Below are 19018 nucleotides of genomic sequence, written 5' to 3' on the forward strand. Positions count from 1 at the left end.
GTGCTAGGGAAATTAATGGGGCTAAAGAATGACAAATCCCCAGGGCCTGATAATCTACATCCCAGAGTACTAAAGGAAGTGGCCCTGGAAATAGTGGATGCATTGGTGATCATCTTCCAAAATTCTATAGACTCTGGAACAGTTCCTGCAGATTGGAGGGTGGCAAATGTAACCCCACTATTTAAAAAAGGAGGGAAGAGAAAAAAAACCCAGGGAATTACAGACAAGTTAGCCTAACATCAGTAGTGGGGAAAATGCTAGAGTCCATCATGAAAGATGTGATAACAGAACACTTGGAAGGCATTAACGGGATTGGACAAAGTCAGCATGGGTTTATGAAAGGGAAATCATGCTTAACAAATCTACTGGAGTCTTTTAAGGATGTAACTGGGAGAATAGATAGGGGAGAACCAGTGGATGTGGTGTACTTGGATTTTCAGAAGGCTTTTGATAAGGTCCCACACAAGAGGTTAGTGTGCAAAATTAAAGCACATGGGATTGAGGGGAATATACTGGCATAGATTGAGAATTGGTTGACAGACAGGAAACAGAGAGTAGGAATAAACGGGTCTTTTTCCGGGTGGCAGGCAGTGACTAGTGGGGTACCGCAGGGATCATTGCTTGGGCCCCAGCTATTCACAATATATATCAATGATTTGGATGAGGGAACTAAATGTGTCATTTCCAAGTTTGCATCCTCCTCACAGCTGATTTAGACAAGTTGGGCGAGTGGGCAAAAACATGGCAGATGCAGTATAACATGGATAAATGTGAGGTTATCCACTTTGGTTGTAAAAACAGAAAGGCAGATTATCATCTGAATGGTGATAGATTGAGAAAAGGGGAGGTGCAACGAGACCTGGGTATCCTTGTACACCAGTCACTGAAAGCGAGCATTCAGGTGCAGTAAGCAGTTAGGAAGGTGAATGGTATGTTGGCCTTCATTGCAAGAGGATTTGAGTACAGGAGCAGGGATGTCTTACTGCAGTTATACAGGGCCTTGGTGAGACCACATCTGGAGTATTGTGTGCAGTTTTGGTCTCCTTATCTGAGGAAGGATGTCCTTGCCATGGAGGGAGTGCAACAAAGGTTTACCAGTCTGATTCCTGGGATGGCAGGACTGACGTATGAGGAGAGATTGGGTCAACTAGGCCTATATTCACTCGAGTTTAGAAGAATGGGAGGTGATCTCATCGAAACGTATAAAATTCTAACAGGACTAGACAGACTAGATGCAGGGAGGATGTTCTCGATGGCTGGGGAGTCCAGAACCAGGGGTCACAGTCTCAGGATACGGGATATGCCATTTCGAACTGAGATGAGGAGAAATTTCTTCACTCAGAGGGTGGTGAACCTGTGGAATTCTCCAGCACAGAAGGCAGTGGAGGCAAAGTCTTGAGATGTATTCAAGAAGGAGATAGATATATATCTTAATGCTAAAGGGATCAAGGGATATGAGGAAAAAGCGGGAACAGGATACTGAGTTAGACGATCAGCCATGATCATTTTGAATGGCGGAGCAGCCCAAAGGGCCGAATGGCCTACTCTTGCTCCTATTTTCTATGTTTCCATGTAAGACGGATGCAAAGTATTCATTTAGTACCTCAGTCATGCCCTCTGCCTCCACAAGATCATCCCCTTTTTTGTCCCTAATCGGTCCCACCTTTCCTTTGACTACCTTTTTACTAATTATATGTTTATAAAAGACTTTTGGATTCCCTTTTATGATAGCCACGAATCTATTCTCATACTCTGTCTTTGTCCCTCTTATTTCCTCTACTTTCTTTATTCAACCTATTTCTTTGCCGTATTAAGAACCATACATTCGTCATAAACCTCCTTTTTCTGTTTAATTTTAATCTTGATCTTTTGTCAAGCAGGGAGCTCTAGCTTTGGATGCCCTTCCTTTCGTAAGAATTTGTCTACTCTGCCCGAACCAACTCCACCTTGAAGGCCTCCCATTGTTTAGTTACTGTTTTGCCTGCCAATTTTTGATTCCAATCCAGCTGGGCAAGATTCCTTTTTAATTCACTGAAATTAGCCCTCCTCCAGTTAAGTATTTTCGCATTTGATTATTCTTTGCCCTTTTTTATAACTATTCTAAACCTAATAATATTATGATCACTCTTTCTCAAATGCTCCCTTGCTGAAACATGCTCCACCTGCCCCACTTCATTCCCCGGAACTAGATCCAGCACTACTTCCTTCCTCGCCGGGCCAGAAATACACTGTTCCAGAAAGTTCTCGTACACATTTCAGGAATTCCACCCCTCTTTGCCCTTTACACTGTTACTGTCCCAGTCTATATTGGGATAATTGAAGTCCCCCATTACCACTACTCTGTAGTCCTTGCATCTTTCTGGAACTTGCCTGCAAATTTGCCCCTCTATCTCCTTCCCACTATTTGGTGACCTATACTAAACACCTAGTAGCGTAATAGCTCCTGTATTGTTCCTTAATTCTAACCAAATAGATTCTGTCTTTGACTCTTCAACTACATCATCCTTTTCCAGTGCTATAATAGTTTCTTTGATCAATACTGCCACCACCACCCCCTTTCTTTCCTTCCCTATCTTTCCTGAATACCGTATAGCCAGGAATATTAAATACCCAATCCTATATATGGTGGAAAGCTCATCTCAGGGTTAAATAGGATACCAAGGTTGCGAGCGGCCTGGTTCAGCCTTAGACAGCGGCCAGGGAGAGAGATGGAGTCGGTGGCGAGGGAATGGAGTTTGCGGCAGGAGAACTAAGACAATGTCACGTGCATTTATGCATGTGCACTCCAAACTCTTCTTAGTCTGCCTCGCATTTGCCCCTCTGAACTCTTCTTTACTCCAGTGCTATTTATCCCTCCCAGCCCTCTGTGCACCTTGTTTCTCCTCTCGAATGTTCCATCCTGGTGCCCTTCCCCCTGCCAAATTAGTTTAAACCTTCCCCACAAGGACATTGGTCCCAGCTCTATTGAGGTGCAACCCACCCACCCTGAACAGATTTCTCAGATTCAGAACATATCTACACTCATTGCACATCCTTTGGTATTGTGCAGTAACTTAGGAGAGCCTGCACCATCTGTATCAGAGTGGTCAACATTCATGTGGAAATGTAAAGAGTGACAGTAATAATTAAGAACATCCCAAGGCCTCTAGCAACTTCCTCACCAAAATCTCCTCCTCAGCGATTTCAAGCTTAATCTAAGTTCCCTTCTCTTCTAATTTCTCTGCACTCCTGTCTTCACTCAACCTCACCTTGCACTTCAACTCCAACACCCACCCATCCCCTTAACCAAGCCATCATGCAAGGCCTTGCTACATCTGAGGTTTCACCATCAACAGGTTCATTTTCAGTCATCGCTTTCTGCCCCTGGAAAAAATACCTCCAAATTCCCTCTCAACTTCCTTTCCTCTAGCCCTCCACAGCATCATTACCTCTGTTGACTTGTTTAACAGTTCCCTTGCTTCCAAGTGCCTCCTCCATTCCTCCAAGTCTAAAGGCTGCCACAGCTTGAGCATGCCTTGTACATGACTGCCCTGATCAGATCTGACCAGACACCTTAAACAATACTGTATCACAATGTCTACACACTTGGACTTTCAGCAGAGAATGTTGGAAACCTGGGCAATTTTCCCATTCCGAAATCTAGGAGAGCAAAGTCCAATTGTCATGCCTCAACAAACTCAACACAGACCAGGGATTGAACTTGGGACCATCCAAGTCTGTATGGCTGAGCAACTCACTGGATAAGCTCTCTATGCCATTGGGCGAGTCGTTATTCACTGAACTTTAAATAATATTTGGATAACATTTAACCATGCCTTTACCGAGGTAGAGAACAGAGAATTTTAAGTGTGACTGCACTTTTCTCCAATCATGCATTTGGTCCAATCCACTCAATTCTCCAGAAGGAAGTGGCCAACCACAGGTAAACATGCAAGAAGATAAAACTCTGAAAGTTATGCTTGACCTTTAAGAGCACGCATGTAAAGCTTAAAGAGTTAGCCAATCTGACAAAACACACTTTCAAGTCAAGTCTACGTTTCAACGAATGGCTTCAGGACAGCAGTCAATTATCATCCAACCTACTTGTGACTCCAGACATTCTTGGTTCTTCGGGTATTTTTGTCCACGCGTATGTCAAGGTGACCTTTCACGCCTTCAACAAACGCAAGAGGGAAGGCTTCTGCCTGCAGAACGTTGACAAGGCGCCACTGGCAAAAAGATGCAAGATAAAGAAGACCAGCACCAGCACCGAGACGTAGAGCAGCTCCAGCGAAAGTTCCCACACCTCCTTCCCCCTCTCAGTCCCACAGCAAAACCACACCAACCAAGATGCTACAGCCCAACACACCAGCAGACAGCAATAACCCAGACAATATCTTTCAGTTCTCCAAATAAGATGCTACAGCCCCCTTTTCCATGATTTAAAAGAAAAGTCCTGCTGTTACCTTTTTATCATGCAATTGACATGACCCTTTGAGGAGCATAAACTGCATTTTTTTTTGTGTGTGTGTGTGTGTGTGTGTGTGTGTGTGTGTGTGTGTGTGACACAGCCTCCCGCCACCCCCCCGCCAAATTTCTAAAATATTTTGTGGTTTTAATTTATTCCAAAGCACATATAAATATATATATATATATATATATATATATATATATAAAAGAAATATATAAATGGCTCTACTTTCCTCCAGTATCGATTGACTGGTTTTCTCTGGGGAATCCAAAACTAGGGGACATAAATATAAGATAGTCACTAATAAATCCAATAAAGAATTGAGGAGCAACTTCTTCATCCAGACAGTGGTTAGAATATGGAACTCGCTACCATATAGAGTAGTTGAGGCGAATAGCAGATGCATTTAAGGGGAAGCTAGATAAGTACATGAGAGAGAAAGGAATAGATGGTTATGCTGGTAGGGTGGAAGGAAATTCGTGTGGAGCAGAAACACTGGTGTGGACCAGTTGGGTCGAATGGCCTGTTTCTGTGTTGTAAATTCCATGTAATATTCTATGTAAAGTCTCACCAATTGCATTCAGCAGGCGACTCATACATAAGCCCAACAGCACAAGAACCATCTTGTTTCATAGAATATTCCATCATCTGTATTCATCCTGATGCTCATAACTTTCAGGTGGGGAATTAATTAACATAGCATTACCTATTTTTGCTAGACATATGCTGCACAGACACATCACTCTGTAGGAAAGTACATTTCTTCTAACGTTTCGTCTTGTTTGAGGCAACCAAATATTCTACCCTTGCTCTGTCGTTCTGCAATTGCAGTTTAAATTCGGGTTAGGATTATCCATGCCTTTCATCTGCATTATCCATGCCTTTCATCACTGTAAAGATATGAATCATGACTCTCAATTTTTGTTTCTCCAATTAAAAAAAATAGAAGCTCCCCTGAAGTCTCAGTTCCATACATACTTATCAGTCATAAGCTGATAGGGGTTATTGGTGTTTTACAAGAGAACACAGATTTTTCACTGGGATTGGAGGTTGGCAATCAGGTCAATTGGAAAGTGGAAATGGAGCCGAACAGAACCAATCAGATCAGATGAAGGGCAGGACTACAGCATGTCAGAACCAGACAAACGTTAAATTCTCCCACTGTCAGTTGTACATAAAAGTTATGCCTTCTGGGAGTCACAGTTTGTTTCCAAAGAAGTTATATACAGCAAATAAGGTGCTGAAATGCAGCTCCTGAAAACTTAAAGGACATTTCTGGAGTATATCTGTCTGTCATTTGCAGCATTTCTTGGAAATACGAATGATGTTCTCTGGTGTGAAAGCTTTACGAACACACAAAATTGATAAGCAGGAAAAGACCAGCTGATCCAGCAAGCCTGCCCCACACACCATGATGCCTGGAGCATCATGATTAGACACTTCCCCCAGGCTGAACCACATCTGTTAACTACAACTTTTTTGGCTGCAGGATTGGAGCTAATTCCTAATCCAGCATATCAAATTCTTACTGATACCACAAGATTCTACCTTGTGAAGTAACCCAGTGTGAGGTACCTTATTAAAGGCATTATGAAAGTCCAGGTCGACAATGTCTGCCGGATTTCCCTCAATCACTGTTCTGGTGACATCCTCAAAAAAGTCTATCAAATTTGTACAGCAGGACCTATTTTTCCAGAAGCCGTGTTGTGTATTTTTAATGGCTCCTTTCCTTTCCGAGTGAACATAAAGGGCATCTCCCCAATGGTGAACATCAGGTTGGTAGGCCTGTAGTTCCCTGGCTCGGATTTGTCCCCTTTTGTGAACATAGGAACTACATGAGCTAGCTTCCAGTCTAAGGGAACGATCCCTGACTATGGAACTTATGAACTGGCTTCATTTGAGCATGCTAATTACTGTACTTCAACATAGAAAACAGAAGCAGGAGTCGGCCATTCGAGCCTGCTCCACCATTCAATATGATCATGGCTGATCCTCTATCTCAATAACATATTCCTGTTCTCTCCCCATACTGCTTGATGCCTTTTGTGTCCAGAAATCTATCCAGCTCCTTCTTAAATATATTGAGTGACCTGGCCTCCACAGCCTTCTGTGGTAGAGAATTCCACAGGTTCATCAGCCTCTGAGTGAAGAAATTCTCCTCATCTCAGTCCGAAATGTCCTAACCCGTATCCTGAGACTGTGACCTCTCGTTCTGGACACCCCCCAGCCAGGGGAAACATCCTCCCTGCATCCAGTCCATCTAGCCCTGTCAGAATTTTATACGTTTCAATTAGATTCCCTCTCCTTATTCTAAACTCGAGTGAATACAGGCCAAGTCGACCCAATCTAACCTCATACGACAGTCCTGCCATCCCAGGAATCAGTCTGGTGAACCTTAACTGCACTCCCTCTATGGCAAGTATATCCTTTCTTAGGGAAGGAGACCAAAACGGCACACAATACTCCAGGTGCAGTATCAGCAAGGCCCTGTATAACTGCAGTAAGACATCCTTGCTCCTGTACTCAAATCCTCTTGCAAAGAAGGCCAACATACCATTTGCCTTCCTAACTGCTTGCTGCACCTGCATGTTTGCTTTCAGTGACTGGTGTACAAGGACACCCAGGTCCCTTTGTACATCGACATTTCAATAATACTCTGCCTTTCTGTTTTTCCTTCCGAAGTGGATCACTTCACATTTTCCACATTATACTGCATCTGCCATGTATTTGCCCACTCACTCAACTTGTCTAAATCACCTTGAAGCCTCTTTGCATCCTCCTCACAACTCACGATCCCACCTAGTTTTGTGTCATCAGCAAACTTGGAAATATTACACTTGGTTCCCTCATCCAAATCGTTGATCGATATTGTGAATAGCTGGGGCTCAAGCACTGATCCCTGCGGTACCTTACTAGTCACTGCCTGCCACCCCGAAAAAGACCCATTTATTCCTACTCTCTGTTTCCTGTCTGTTAACCAATTTTCAATCCATGCCAGTATATTACCACCAATCCCATGTGCTTTAATTTTTCACACTCACCTCTTATGTGGGACTTTATCAAAAGCCTTCTGAAAATCCAAATAAACCACATCCACTGGTTTTCCCTGATCTATTCTACCAGTTACATCCTCAAAAAAGTCCAGTAGATTTGTCAAACACAATTTCCCTTTCCTAAATCTATGTTGACTTTGTCTAATCCTATTGATATTTTCTAAGTGTCCTGTTATCACATCCTTTGTAATAGCCTCTAACATTTTCCCTACTACTGATAGGCTAACTGGTCTGTAGTTCAGTGTTTTCTCTCTCCCTCCTTTTTTAAATAGTGGGGTTACATTTGCCACCCTCCAATCTGCAGGAACTGTTCCATAATAGATAGAATTTTAGAAGATGACAACTAATGCATCCACTATTTCCATGGCTATCTCTTTTAGTAGTCTGGGATGCAGATTACCAGGCCCTGGGGATTTATCGACTTTCAGTCCCATTAATTTCTCCAGCACTAATTTTTTTTTTTTACTAAGACTAATTTCCTTTAATTCCTCCTTCCCACTAGTCCCTTAGTTCCCTAGCATTTCTGGGAAGTTATTTATGTCCTCTTCCGTGAAGACAGAACCAAAGTATTTGTTTAATTGCACTGCCATTTCCTTGTTCCCCATTATAAATTCTCCCGTTTCTGACTGTAAGGAACCTACATTTATCTTCACTAATCTTTTTCTTTTTACATACTTGTAGAAGCTTTTACAGTCCACTTTTATGTTCCCTGCACATTTACTCTCATACTCTATTTTCCCCCTCTTAATCAATCTCTTGGTCCTTTTTTGCTGAATTCTAAACTGCTCCCAATCCTCAGGCTTGCTACTTTTTCTGGCAACTTTACGACTCCTCTTTGGATCTAATACTATCCTTAATTTCTTTTGTTAGCCATGGTTTGGCCGCTTTTCCTTTTGTGTTTTTGTGCCAGAAAGGAATGTATAATTGTTGCAATTCATGCATTAGTTCCTTAAATGTTAGCCATTGCCTATCCACCGTCATGCCTTTTAATGAAGCTTCCCAATCTATCATAGCCAACTCACTCCTCATACCTTCGTAATTTCCTTTGTTTAGATTTAGGACCCTAGTTTCGGATTGGACGACTTCACTTTCCTTATTAATGAAGAATTCTATTGAAAGAACAGTCAGCATTTGGAAGAGTGGGGTTGAAATGGTTAATTTTTCAAAAAAATTAGATAAAACTATGCTGAGACTCCCATATTTAAGGTTTTACTACCGTGTACTACTGCAATGTGAACATACCAGTGGTCAGTTTGTACATGCAGTACCCATTTATGCTATGCAATTTTGATAGCCGTTTACAATTTGTTTATGCACTCATGTTTGATGTTCCTTTGTTACTTTGCAATAATGGGTGAGCATGCCTGCACCATCCATATCGAAGAGGTCACAGGGGAATGTAAGCAATGACACTAATAATCAACAAGAATATTATAATTTTACAACTTCACCAGATATTTCTCTTGCACTCAGCATCAAGGACTCTAGTAAGAAAGTCCACACCAAAATGTGACCTTATACACACAACATCTAGTACGGTAACACTGCCCAAAGTTAAACAGAAGCCCTTGTTACAAAATCACCATAATTGACAAGTCCTTTTGTGTACTCAGAGCCTTCAGATCAAGTTAAAATTATACAGAAGCAGAAAGTCAATCAACAGGTTTCATTTGATTACAGAACTTTTAGTTTACGCCCGCCAGTATATAAAAAAAAATACAACACTTCACTAACTCTCAATGATACTGAACCTAGATCAGCACCTGTAACTCGTGAGGTTTCGTCTCTCCTCACAGTTTTCACGTATCCACCTCCACACAAGTTATAGTACAGTGAGACAAGAACTGAAGAGCTGCAGCAGGCTGCCTGAAACATAACTTTTGTCCACTTCGAAGTTACAACTGGAATACAGGAAATCAAAAAGGTGTGTCTCATTTTTCAAGACAGCAATTAAACAGTGATAGTTTTCCGTAACATCACCCAAACACGAGACAAATCCGTTTGCATGTTGTTACAGCACCAATTTTGGCTTCAACGACCATTCACAGAACAAAGGAGGCAAGCAAGGTTGCAAGAAGCATATGAACGTACTAATAGCACTCCACCTCAACATAACCAGTTTGGCTGTAATGAAATGTGTGGGTCACAAGCAGAGTTATTTTGTGATAATAAGATTTTAACACTGCAAATATCAAAAGAAAGATAATCCACAATGGACAAAATATTGGATTTCATCATAAAGAGTATAATAGATTGCAACCCCCAGACTGGAGACCATCAGCTAGGTTCACCTGAATGCGCAAAATGCAGCTCCCATGTCTGTTCATGCAAAGTGCACTTTCTATGCACTTGTATTTTTTTTTGAATACTTGCAATGAGCAATGGTTTTTATTTTACAAGAAAATAAACATTAACAGGGTCAAAAAACAATATAGGCTGAGTTACTGTTGGCATACAACAGTTCCCTGTTATTTAAATGGTGCCATCAACCATTTTAAATGATTTAACACCTCCATAAAAATAGCAGAGGAATGCCAACGAATGCGTGAAGCATTCGTCCACCATTGTCGCTCACAGTAATTTCTAGTCTTCTCTTTTAATGTTTTAGAGACAGAGAATGTTTGAAATGCACAGACATGTTGAAGATGGAGTGTTAGAACTTTGTTCTAAGATTGTATTTCAATGATATTCACTCACCACTGTCCTTTCTGAAACTACGTAAAAATAAATTGAACAGCTAAAACAATATACCCTTGATCCAGATAGCCCCTCCCACATCATCCTCTGGACTGCCAATGGGAAAGGGACAGATACAACAGCAAGTCAGTTTTGTCTTGTGAATGTAGAATGCACAACATTTATACAGCTCCATTAACGCAGAAAAACATCCCAAGGTGCTTCACAAAGTCAGAATCAAACAGAAATTGATGCTGCGCCAAAGGAGGAGATATTAAGAGGGAAGGAGATGGGTTTTAAAGAGGGATTTAAAAGAGGAGAGGACGGTGGAGTGATTAAGGGGTTTCGGGAGGGTATTCCAGAGTATGGGGCCTGGACAGCTGAAGGCACAGCTGCCAACTGTGGCGTAAAGGGAGGGAGGGAGGGATGCACAAAAGGCTAGAATCAGAGGAACGGAGAGTTAGGAGGAGGGTTGTAGAGAAGGTCACAAACATAGGGAAGGGTGAGGCAATGTACAGATTCAAACATAAGAATGAGAATTTTAATTTTGAGGCTCAGGTGACCATGGAGCCAATGTAGGTCAGGAAGGACAGCGGTGATGGGTGAGTGGGACTTGGTGAGGGAAAGGGTATAGGCAGCAAAGTTTTGTACAGGGGTAGTTTATGGAGGGTGGAATGGGAGGTCGGCCAGGAGAGCATTTGAATGGTCGAGTCTGGAGCTGACAAAGGCATGGATGAGGGTTTCAGCAATAGATGGATAAGCACGCTATGCCAATAGCAAATTAGCATGATGTATCTGGGCGTCGATTCCCAAAGAAAGGCACCGGGTCCTGTAAAGTTGTATTGAAGTCCCTACAGCTACTTTTAATTTCATATTTAAAATATCTGTAACCTTTCAAGGCAGGGGTGGAGGTGGGCCAGGTTACCAAGGTGGTCTTTGTGACAGATAGCATATGGCGTTGGAAGCTCAGATCGGGGGGTCGAACAGGGCACTGAGATTTCGAGTAGTCTGGTTCAGCCCGTGACTATGGACAGGGAGGGGCATGGAATCGGTTGCAAGGGTATGGAGTTTGTGGCAAGAGCTGCAGGTGAGAGCAATAGTCTTCCCAATATTTAACTGGAGAAAATTATGGCTCACCCAAGACTGGACAGCGGACAAGCAGTCTGACAACACAGAGGTAGCAGACGGGTTTAAAGAGATGCTGGAGAGGTAGAGCTGGATGTCACCAGCGTGTGTGTGGAAGTTGACTCCATATCTGCGCTATTGTAGATGTGTTTCATGGAAGATTTCAGTTCTCAAATTAGCGTGATGCATCTGGGCTTCGATTCCCAATGAAAGGCACTGGGCCCTGTAAAATGCTAGTGAAGTCCCTACAGTTACTTTTACTTTCCTGTTTTTACGTTCCAAATTCTTTTTGGTTTGAAAACCAGAATTACAGTTAAGTTCCAGATGCTGCACAATGTAAAAAAAAAAATCAAACTCTGAAGGGTTAAGGGCCATGTCCCCAGAGAAATTGGAAAAAAATTCCCTCCTTTAGTGTTTGCACTCCCCTTCAATAATTTCTAAATTCAGTACTGCTGCAAACTATGCTTTTGTCTATCTTTAAATGTTTGCCTTGCCGTAGAAGAAATCAAACGTTGGGTCTACAAGCATATCCTTCTACACTTTCAGTCTACCTATTTGCCTTCATGTGTCATAAGAACTATACTCCGGGTTGCTTTTGAGCAGTCACGCTCCTTTGGGGCTGTGTCACCTTTTTTTTAAGCTGCTGGTCAGCTTTTGCTAATATTCTGGTTTGGCACGTATGCAGTTGGTAAATGCACTGCCCATGTGGAACTGAGCCATGCCAATCAACAAAGTCACAGCACGATCCCGGGTTTATTGATCTCAGATGACAAGGCAGTGGAAGCATTACAAATGGCCATGTCCATCAACTGGGGAGGAAAAAAAAAAGGAAAAAAAAACAGCCAAGGTTCTGCTCCTCATGCTATCAAGTGACCCCTGCAAAGTGCATGTGTGGATGTTGGGTAAGGTCAGGACTGTTCTCAGTTGTGACTGAGTGGCTTGTTGACACCCACTGTGCAGGCTCACATGTGAACAGCTACTTGGTTGACCTGCCAAAGACCAGTGGGTGCTTTTATGATTGTAACTCAGCACAAACCTTTGTTTTCAGAATATGGGGAGAAAAATTAAGGGGATGGGGGGAAACAAGCTTAATACTGAGTTTCTGCAAAAATCAGAACACAGAATTATCCTGATCACTTTTCTCCGAATTCTCACCAATGCATCAATGTCCTTTTGAAGGTGCCCAAAATATTCTAAATGTAGTCATAGTAATGAGTTATACAGAATTAAATCCAATTTAAAGTCAATGCTCTCAAAATGCATTCCAATATTTGATTACTTTTGCTGAAAACCACAATGACTGGATAACATCAATAAATAATTAATTATCAAACCCACAATTATTGTTGTCCACCTTTCAAAATGGACACTTCTTCATTGGTAGTCATTTTTCATGTACCAGTATGCATAACTTTAAATCTGTTCACAATAAATTCTACCAGCAGGTCCTTAGCCCTTCTACTTAACTTATCCAGACCTCAATGAATGCTTTTGATTTCCCTGGTCACGGTGTCAGCCTTGGCTCAATGGTAGCAATTTCACCTCAGTCAGAAGGTTGTGGGTTCAACCCCTTTGCCAGAGTCTCAAGCACATAATCTAGGCTGGCACTTTAGTGCAGTATTGAGACAATGGTGGATGTGCTGTCTTTCGGATGAGACATTGGCCCATCTGCCCTCTCAGACGGACATAAAAGATTCCATGGCACTATTGGCAGAGTAGCAGGGTAATTCTCCCAGTGTCTTGGCCAACATTTATTCCTGAAGGAACGTCACTTTCACATACAGAATAATCCTGGAGCTAGTTATCCAGTAAAAATAAGCTAAAAATAAGTAACACTTTCCACATAACATGCAAAAGCCATATGTGCTGTGGAAATTATTAATAACCTTTTGTGAACAAAAAATGTCAGGATTTTTGGGCTCATGATTTTGGAAACTAGAGATAAAAGGAAACGGTAGAGTGAAATTAACAGTTAAAACAGTTTTAATTCAGTGAATGAAGAGAAATACTCAATTTATCAGTGATGTTTGGCCCATTTAGACATTATACAGTGCTCAAATGAGCAATAGTGTTACCTAATTTATATTTGAGTTTTACCTTAGTTATTTTCAAAAACAGAAAATGTTGCACTAATCAGTCAACAGGTTTTACACTTAAGATTTGAATTGCTCATTTTGTATCTTTTTAATTGCTATTACTTCACTTCTTGTTTTATAGTGTAGAATACAGTGAACTAGCAGCCTTGGAAACAAAATGATAGAAATTTCCTTTTTGCTGCTTTGGCTAGGATACTTTTAGAAGAGCAAGCTTTGGAATTATGAGGACAGCCTTGGGAAGAATTGGGAAGCAGAGCCAGAAGATAAAATAAGAAAGCTATTTTTCAAGGCTGCCTTTAGGGATGTGGACAGGAAGTGTATCCATGAGGAAAAAAATTAATATCAAGATCAAAATACAGTTACAGAATATATAGGTCAAAACAACCTGAAGGCTGAGCCAAATTATTTTTAAAAGATTTTTTAAAAATCAAAGTGCAATGAAGCCTACTGGTAATCATAGAAAAAGTTATTTGAGGGAAACCAAAAAGGAATATTGGAAAATGTTACTGAAATTGAATTGCAGATAATAGCGAGAGATATGCACAGATTTTTTCAAGCTGTGTATGAAGTGGATAGAACGTCAAGAACAAACAAGTTGGGTGGGAGTCATTTCATTTGTTTTAACTCACCAAAGCAGGCCACTGAATCTGCTTATTCTTTGATCCCTGAGACTGGCTGGGGTTCTTTCTTTTAGCCCAGACCAGCTGGTGCTCCACCAAGAAAATCTGGAAATCTTCATAAACTTTAACCCACTCACGTTTTTCCCATTCTAGGTCATCAAATTCCACATATACCTAGGGAAAATTAAATGGAAAATTAAGTGCACTGCAAAAATCAATTGTCTTCCTCAATCAAAACTCTGATGCAAGTCTGAACTATTGCTATGGAGGATACTGTAGTTCAAGAGTTCAACTGCCACCTAAAAAGCTATGATTTCATATTTTAGTGTGATGGATCAGAAATCTGGCTTGTTTCTAATCCTAAAAAAAAAACTCGTATTACCCTGCCAGTGTCATCACATCAAGAACAAATTTTTAAAAAGGCATCTGGAAATCTTCATAAACTAGCCCACATACATTGCAATTGTGTACCTAGTACAGTTTTAATTGCAGTTCAGTGTGAAACCATCTTTTAAAAGTGCCCAGACAATCTAGATCAACTGGAAACTTTAGAAATTTACTGTTATTAGTGGAAAGCTAATGCTCCCATCAAAAATACAACAATAACTTTTCAGTGAGCAGGGCTCTGCACCTGCAAATAAGCTGTATGTGCAGAGCATTTGATGCTAAATTCAGATGCAACTAGTATTGTGACTCAGGTCTGCCCACTGAGCATTGCACTGTATAGATGCTGGTCTGAGACCTAAGTGACTGCTAACGATGATTGACAAAATTCTGGATCTGTTTTTCAAGAAGGGACTTGAAAGCAGTTCTCAGCAAAGGCAATTTTGAAGTGACACAATGCTGGAAAACAATATATTTATGAAGTTTGGCTGAAATCTAAATAGAACGTTCATTGTATTTGGTAGTAAATCTGTGCTTGAGAAAGCATGCACACCCTTGTATAGCTTCCCGAACTATTTTTGGATGAAACCAATGTTCTGAAGAGATCAATTCTCAGGAAAAAAAAGTGAAGAAATGAAGTTTTCTCATCAAGTTTGGTGAAAATGTAGTATTTTTTTACAAAATATTACGGTGACAAATTAATTTTGAACTACAGGCAGTATAATGTGGATACATATAAAAGAAAGTCAGTGAGTCACTCATGCTGGGGTAATATTCAAACAAAATATTTTCCAGTTCACTGTAGTGGTACATAAATATTTACAGACTTATGCAATTTTAAGACTCTTCTGTATGAAATCATATTACAGGCAATTCAAAAGTATTAAGTATTAACATTTAATACCAAAAGGCTTGTAAAATGTTAATTTTTAAGACTGAACTGACTTCGGCAGCATAGATCTAATCTACCTTGAATATTTATAATCTTTTTTTAAAATGAAAGTTTGGCAAAACTATGTAACTTGATACAATACTTCAGTAATTTTTTGAAACATGATGCATTATCTCCTGTCCTTCCTACAAAATGCTAATTAAATATTCCTTTCCCTACCCACATTAAGTGTTCAGTGCTGTGCTTTCAGGACATAATTAAGAGCAATTCAAAAAATGTTTTTCTGACAATTTCACTATTGAATTTTAAAAATTATGACTGACAGAGCGATTTCTGGAATTCATTTTATGTGATGTCAGACATTTGGGATAAAACTGATTTTTAAAAAATTGTTTCATGCAACTGCATCTCTCAGACAACCTTTTGTGGCAAAGGTGACCAATACGTGCAACTGGCTGTACAATTGGCATAATCAAACTTCAACAGCTTATTCAATGGGAAATGTCAGTCCCAAATTGGTTTCCATGTTGGTTTCAAAGCTTTTATTCAGAAACCAGTTAAGTATTGCTGGATGGCTGGAATGATTTATTTTTAATATTAATGTGCAACTTGAGAAGACACAGGAATAGATGATCCTAATGCTGAGACTGTAAGAGAAATGAGAGGAAGCGGCCAGGCTCCAGGCGTCATCACCTCACAAGAAATAAGAACTGATAAACTTAAGTCTGTTTGTTTACGTCAAGGAAATGACTGCAACATGAAAGACATCCCATAGTATAAATCACAACTCAGCTTCAATTCTGGCAGGAGATCCAACCCCCAAAGATGAACTGTGTTTCACATCACCCATGTACAACATTGCATCTGCAATGTCTACCAAAGACAAAGTTAATTGTTTCATCCAGAAAACATTGTAAATCAGACATATTAACCCATGACCTGTTTCTAATTTTGATTTAAGTACTGTGCTGATTCAGTATTTTGCTGTAATGATTGGCTGCTGTATATTATGTAACCTGTAAAAAAAAATTGGACTAAGTCATTTTAGCACATACACATTGGTTTGGCAGCAATTTTCTCATTTTTGGAAGGGACAGAAGAGTGTGGTAGGAATCCCACATATTCTCCAATGATCTAATACACAATAACTATAATCTAATTGCTGAACCTGGACATGCCAACTTGCACAATGCACAAATAAAAACAGGAATTTTGGATTATAGGAGAATTGGTCTGCTTAAGCAAACTGCCCTTTCGCTGTGAACATGAGAAATACCCTGGAAAAAGCCTGAATTGCAAAAATAGTTAACAGGCAAGAAATGTTTTTTCTTCCAGTTGTGCACTTCAATCTACTATAAAACTTTAGCAGATATTAACTGATTCTACCTCAGCTGAGGGAAGTACCAATACCAATTCTGCAATTCTAAAGTAGGGCTGGGATTACTTCAGTACCCTAGGTCACTAAATGGTAAACTGTTAGGGCCAAAATGTACACTCTAGAATGCTACAAGATCCTTCCATAAAACAATGGGGTCCTAAAAATGTAATGAATGTGTTTATTTATGGTTCAAATTAAGAACACTTTTTTTGTTTAGGGACAACCAGTCCAGTTCTGGGCACCGCACTTTAGGAAAGATGTGAAGGCCTTAGAGAGAGTGCAGAAGAGATTTACGAGAATGATTCCAGGGATGAGGGATTTTAGTTGCATGGATAGACTGGAGAAGCTGGGGTTGTTCTCCTTGGAAGAGACGGTTGCGAGGAGATTTGATAGAGGTATTAAAAATCATGAAGGATCTCGACAGAATAGATAGAGAAACTGTTCCCATTGGTGGAAGGGTCAAGAACGAGAGGACAAAGATTTAAGGTGATTGGCAAAAGAACCAAAAGATGACATGTGGAAAAAGTTTTTTTTTTTAAGAACACAGCAAGTGGTTCTGGAATGCACTGCCCGACGGGGGTGGTGGAGGCAGATTTTTTCCTTTCAAGTACTTATCCAGTTCCCTTTTGAAGGCCATGATTGAATCTGCCTCCAGAAGGCATGTAGATGGCGGGGGAGTGGGATTAACTAGATTACTTTTGCACACAGCCGGCGTGGACTCGATGGGCCGAATGGCCTCCTTCCGTGCTGTAAAAAAGAAATAACAGAACCCATTGAGATAGATCAACCCCATCGACATGTCTTCTGAGCATATTCCTTAATCTCTTCTCACTCCAGAAACACATCTAATTACCCCCTCAGCCCTTACACAGCCCACTTCAATAACATTGGCCAGATAGATGTCAGTCTTGGTTCAGTGATAGCACTCATTGAGAAGGTTGTGGATTGAAGCCCCACTCCAGAAACTTAAGTACATAATCTAGGCTTATACTTCAGTGCAGTAGCGATGGAGTGCTTCGCTGTGGGAAATGCTATCTTTCAGATGAGACGTTAAACCAAAGCCCCATCTTCCCTCTCAGATGAATGTAAAATATTGCACAGTATTATTTCAGTAAGTGCAAAGGAGTTCTCCCAGTGTCTTGGCTAATATTTATTCCTCAATTAACATCACAAACAGTTTATCCAGTGATTTATCACACTGCTGCTTATGAGACCTTGGTGTGTGCAAATTGACTGCCTTATTTCCCTGCATTGCAGCAGTGACTACACTTCAAAAGTATTTCATTGGCTGTGAAGTGCTTTGAAGTTCTGAATGTCACTATATAAATATAACTTCTTTCTTTCTTAAACTTATTCCATAGGTTAATTGCTATTTGGGTAAAAATGTTCCATGTGAATTCCCTTCTTATTCCCAAGTTGCACATTTGTAACTTGTCTACTTCAGTGAAAGCCTTTGCCATTGAACAATAACTTCTTTATAATCTTAAAAATTAAGTTACCTGGAGTATTCTCTTCCAAGGTGGACAGGGCCAATTTCCTTAACATTTTTCCCTTATAATGTAAATTTTCAATGGACAGAATCATTGTTATTGTTTGCCTCTGTATCCTCTTAAAGGCTCTTCACAGAACTTTGCAAACTTACACACTTGATTTTTTTCATTATGCTTGTATTAATATAGTGCCTTTTATGTCAAAACATCCCAAAAGAGGTTTACACAATTGATTAAAGTAGAGCATTTCAAAAAGTAATCAATATTAACAAAGTCAGAAAAATGCAGAGAACCATAGTGATAATGTGACAGAGTGCACTGGGACATAGTATGGTCAAATATAAACTCAACACATCATGTAAACCAAAGCATCACAAAGCACATCAGCCCAAGTCAAGTCAAGTGAGTCACCATGGAAGTCAAGCTACAGCAGGACTACAAATGGTTAAATTGCCTTATATGTATCAAAATTGGGACTGGAACAATCTACCAGCAAAATAAAGTATGGTAAGCTAGGAGGGAATTAACATTCAGCAGTAACTGGAATAACTGTCCTCAAAATGCAAAGTTTGAAATAGTCAAGGAAAAGGGGCCTTTATCTTTGTGAACTGGTCAAGCTGAATCTGAACAGCATATGCAATTCACTCCAATGGAATGAGCTTGTGGATCTGCTGGAATCATAGCTAAATATCTGGTAAAAGAATTGAGTACCAATTAAGTAGGATTCAGTTTCTGCCCAACATGAGGAAGAAATTAGTGAGTTTTTCTTCACAAGTATTCCTCTAAATGTTACAAGATCCCCAATACTTAATGCAGTGAACCACACAATTGGACTAAGACTGCAGCTTTCTGCA

The 19018-nt window shown here is 40.3% G+C and overlaps 1 protein-coding gene across 1 annotated transcript in view; it reads right to left on the bottom strand.

Annotated features, from left to right (window-relative positions):
* Positions 1 to 19018, bottom strand: part of jmjd1cb (jumonji domain containing 1Cb) — a 262438-nt gene that overhangs the window by 136575 nt on the left and 106845 nt on the right. Inside the window, exon 2 of the mRNA XM_068002613.1 lies at positions 14030 to 14194. Coding sequence (XP_067858714.1) covers positions 14030 to 14194 — 165 coding nt within the window. The remainder of the gene's footprint in view (positions 1 to 14029; positions 14195 to 19018) is intronic.

The sequence above is a fragment of the Heptranchias perlo genome, chromosome 21 (genome assembly GCF_035084215.1).
Source record: "Heptranchias perlo isolate sHepPer1 chromosome 21, sHepPer1.hap1, whole genome shotgun sequence".
In the NCBI taxonomy this organism is placed as follows: Eukaryota; Metazoa; Chordata; class Chondrichthyes; order Hexanchiformes; family Hexanchidae; genus Heptranchias; species Heptranchias perlo.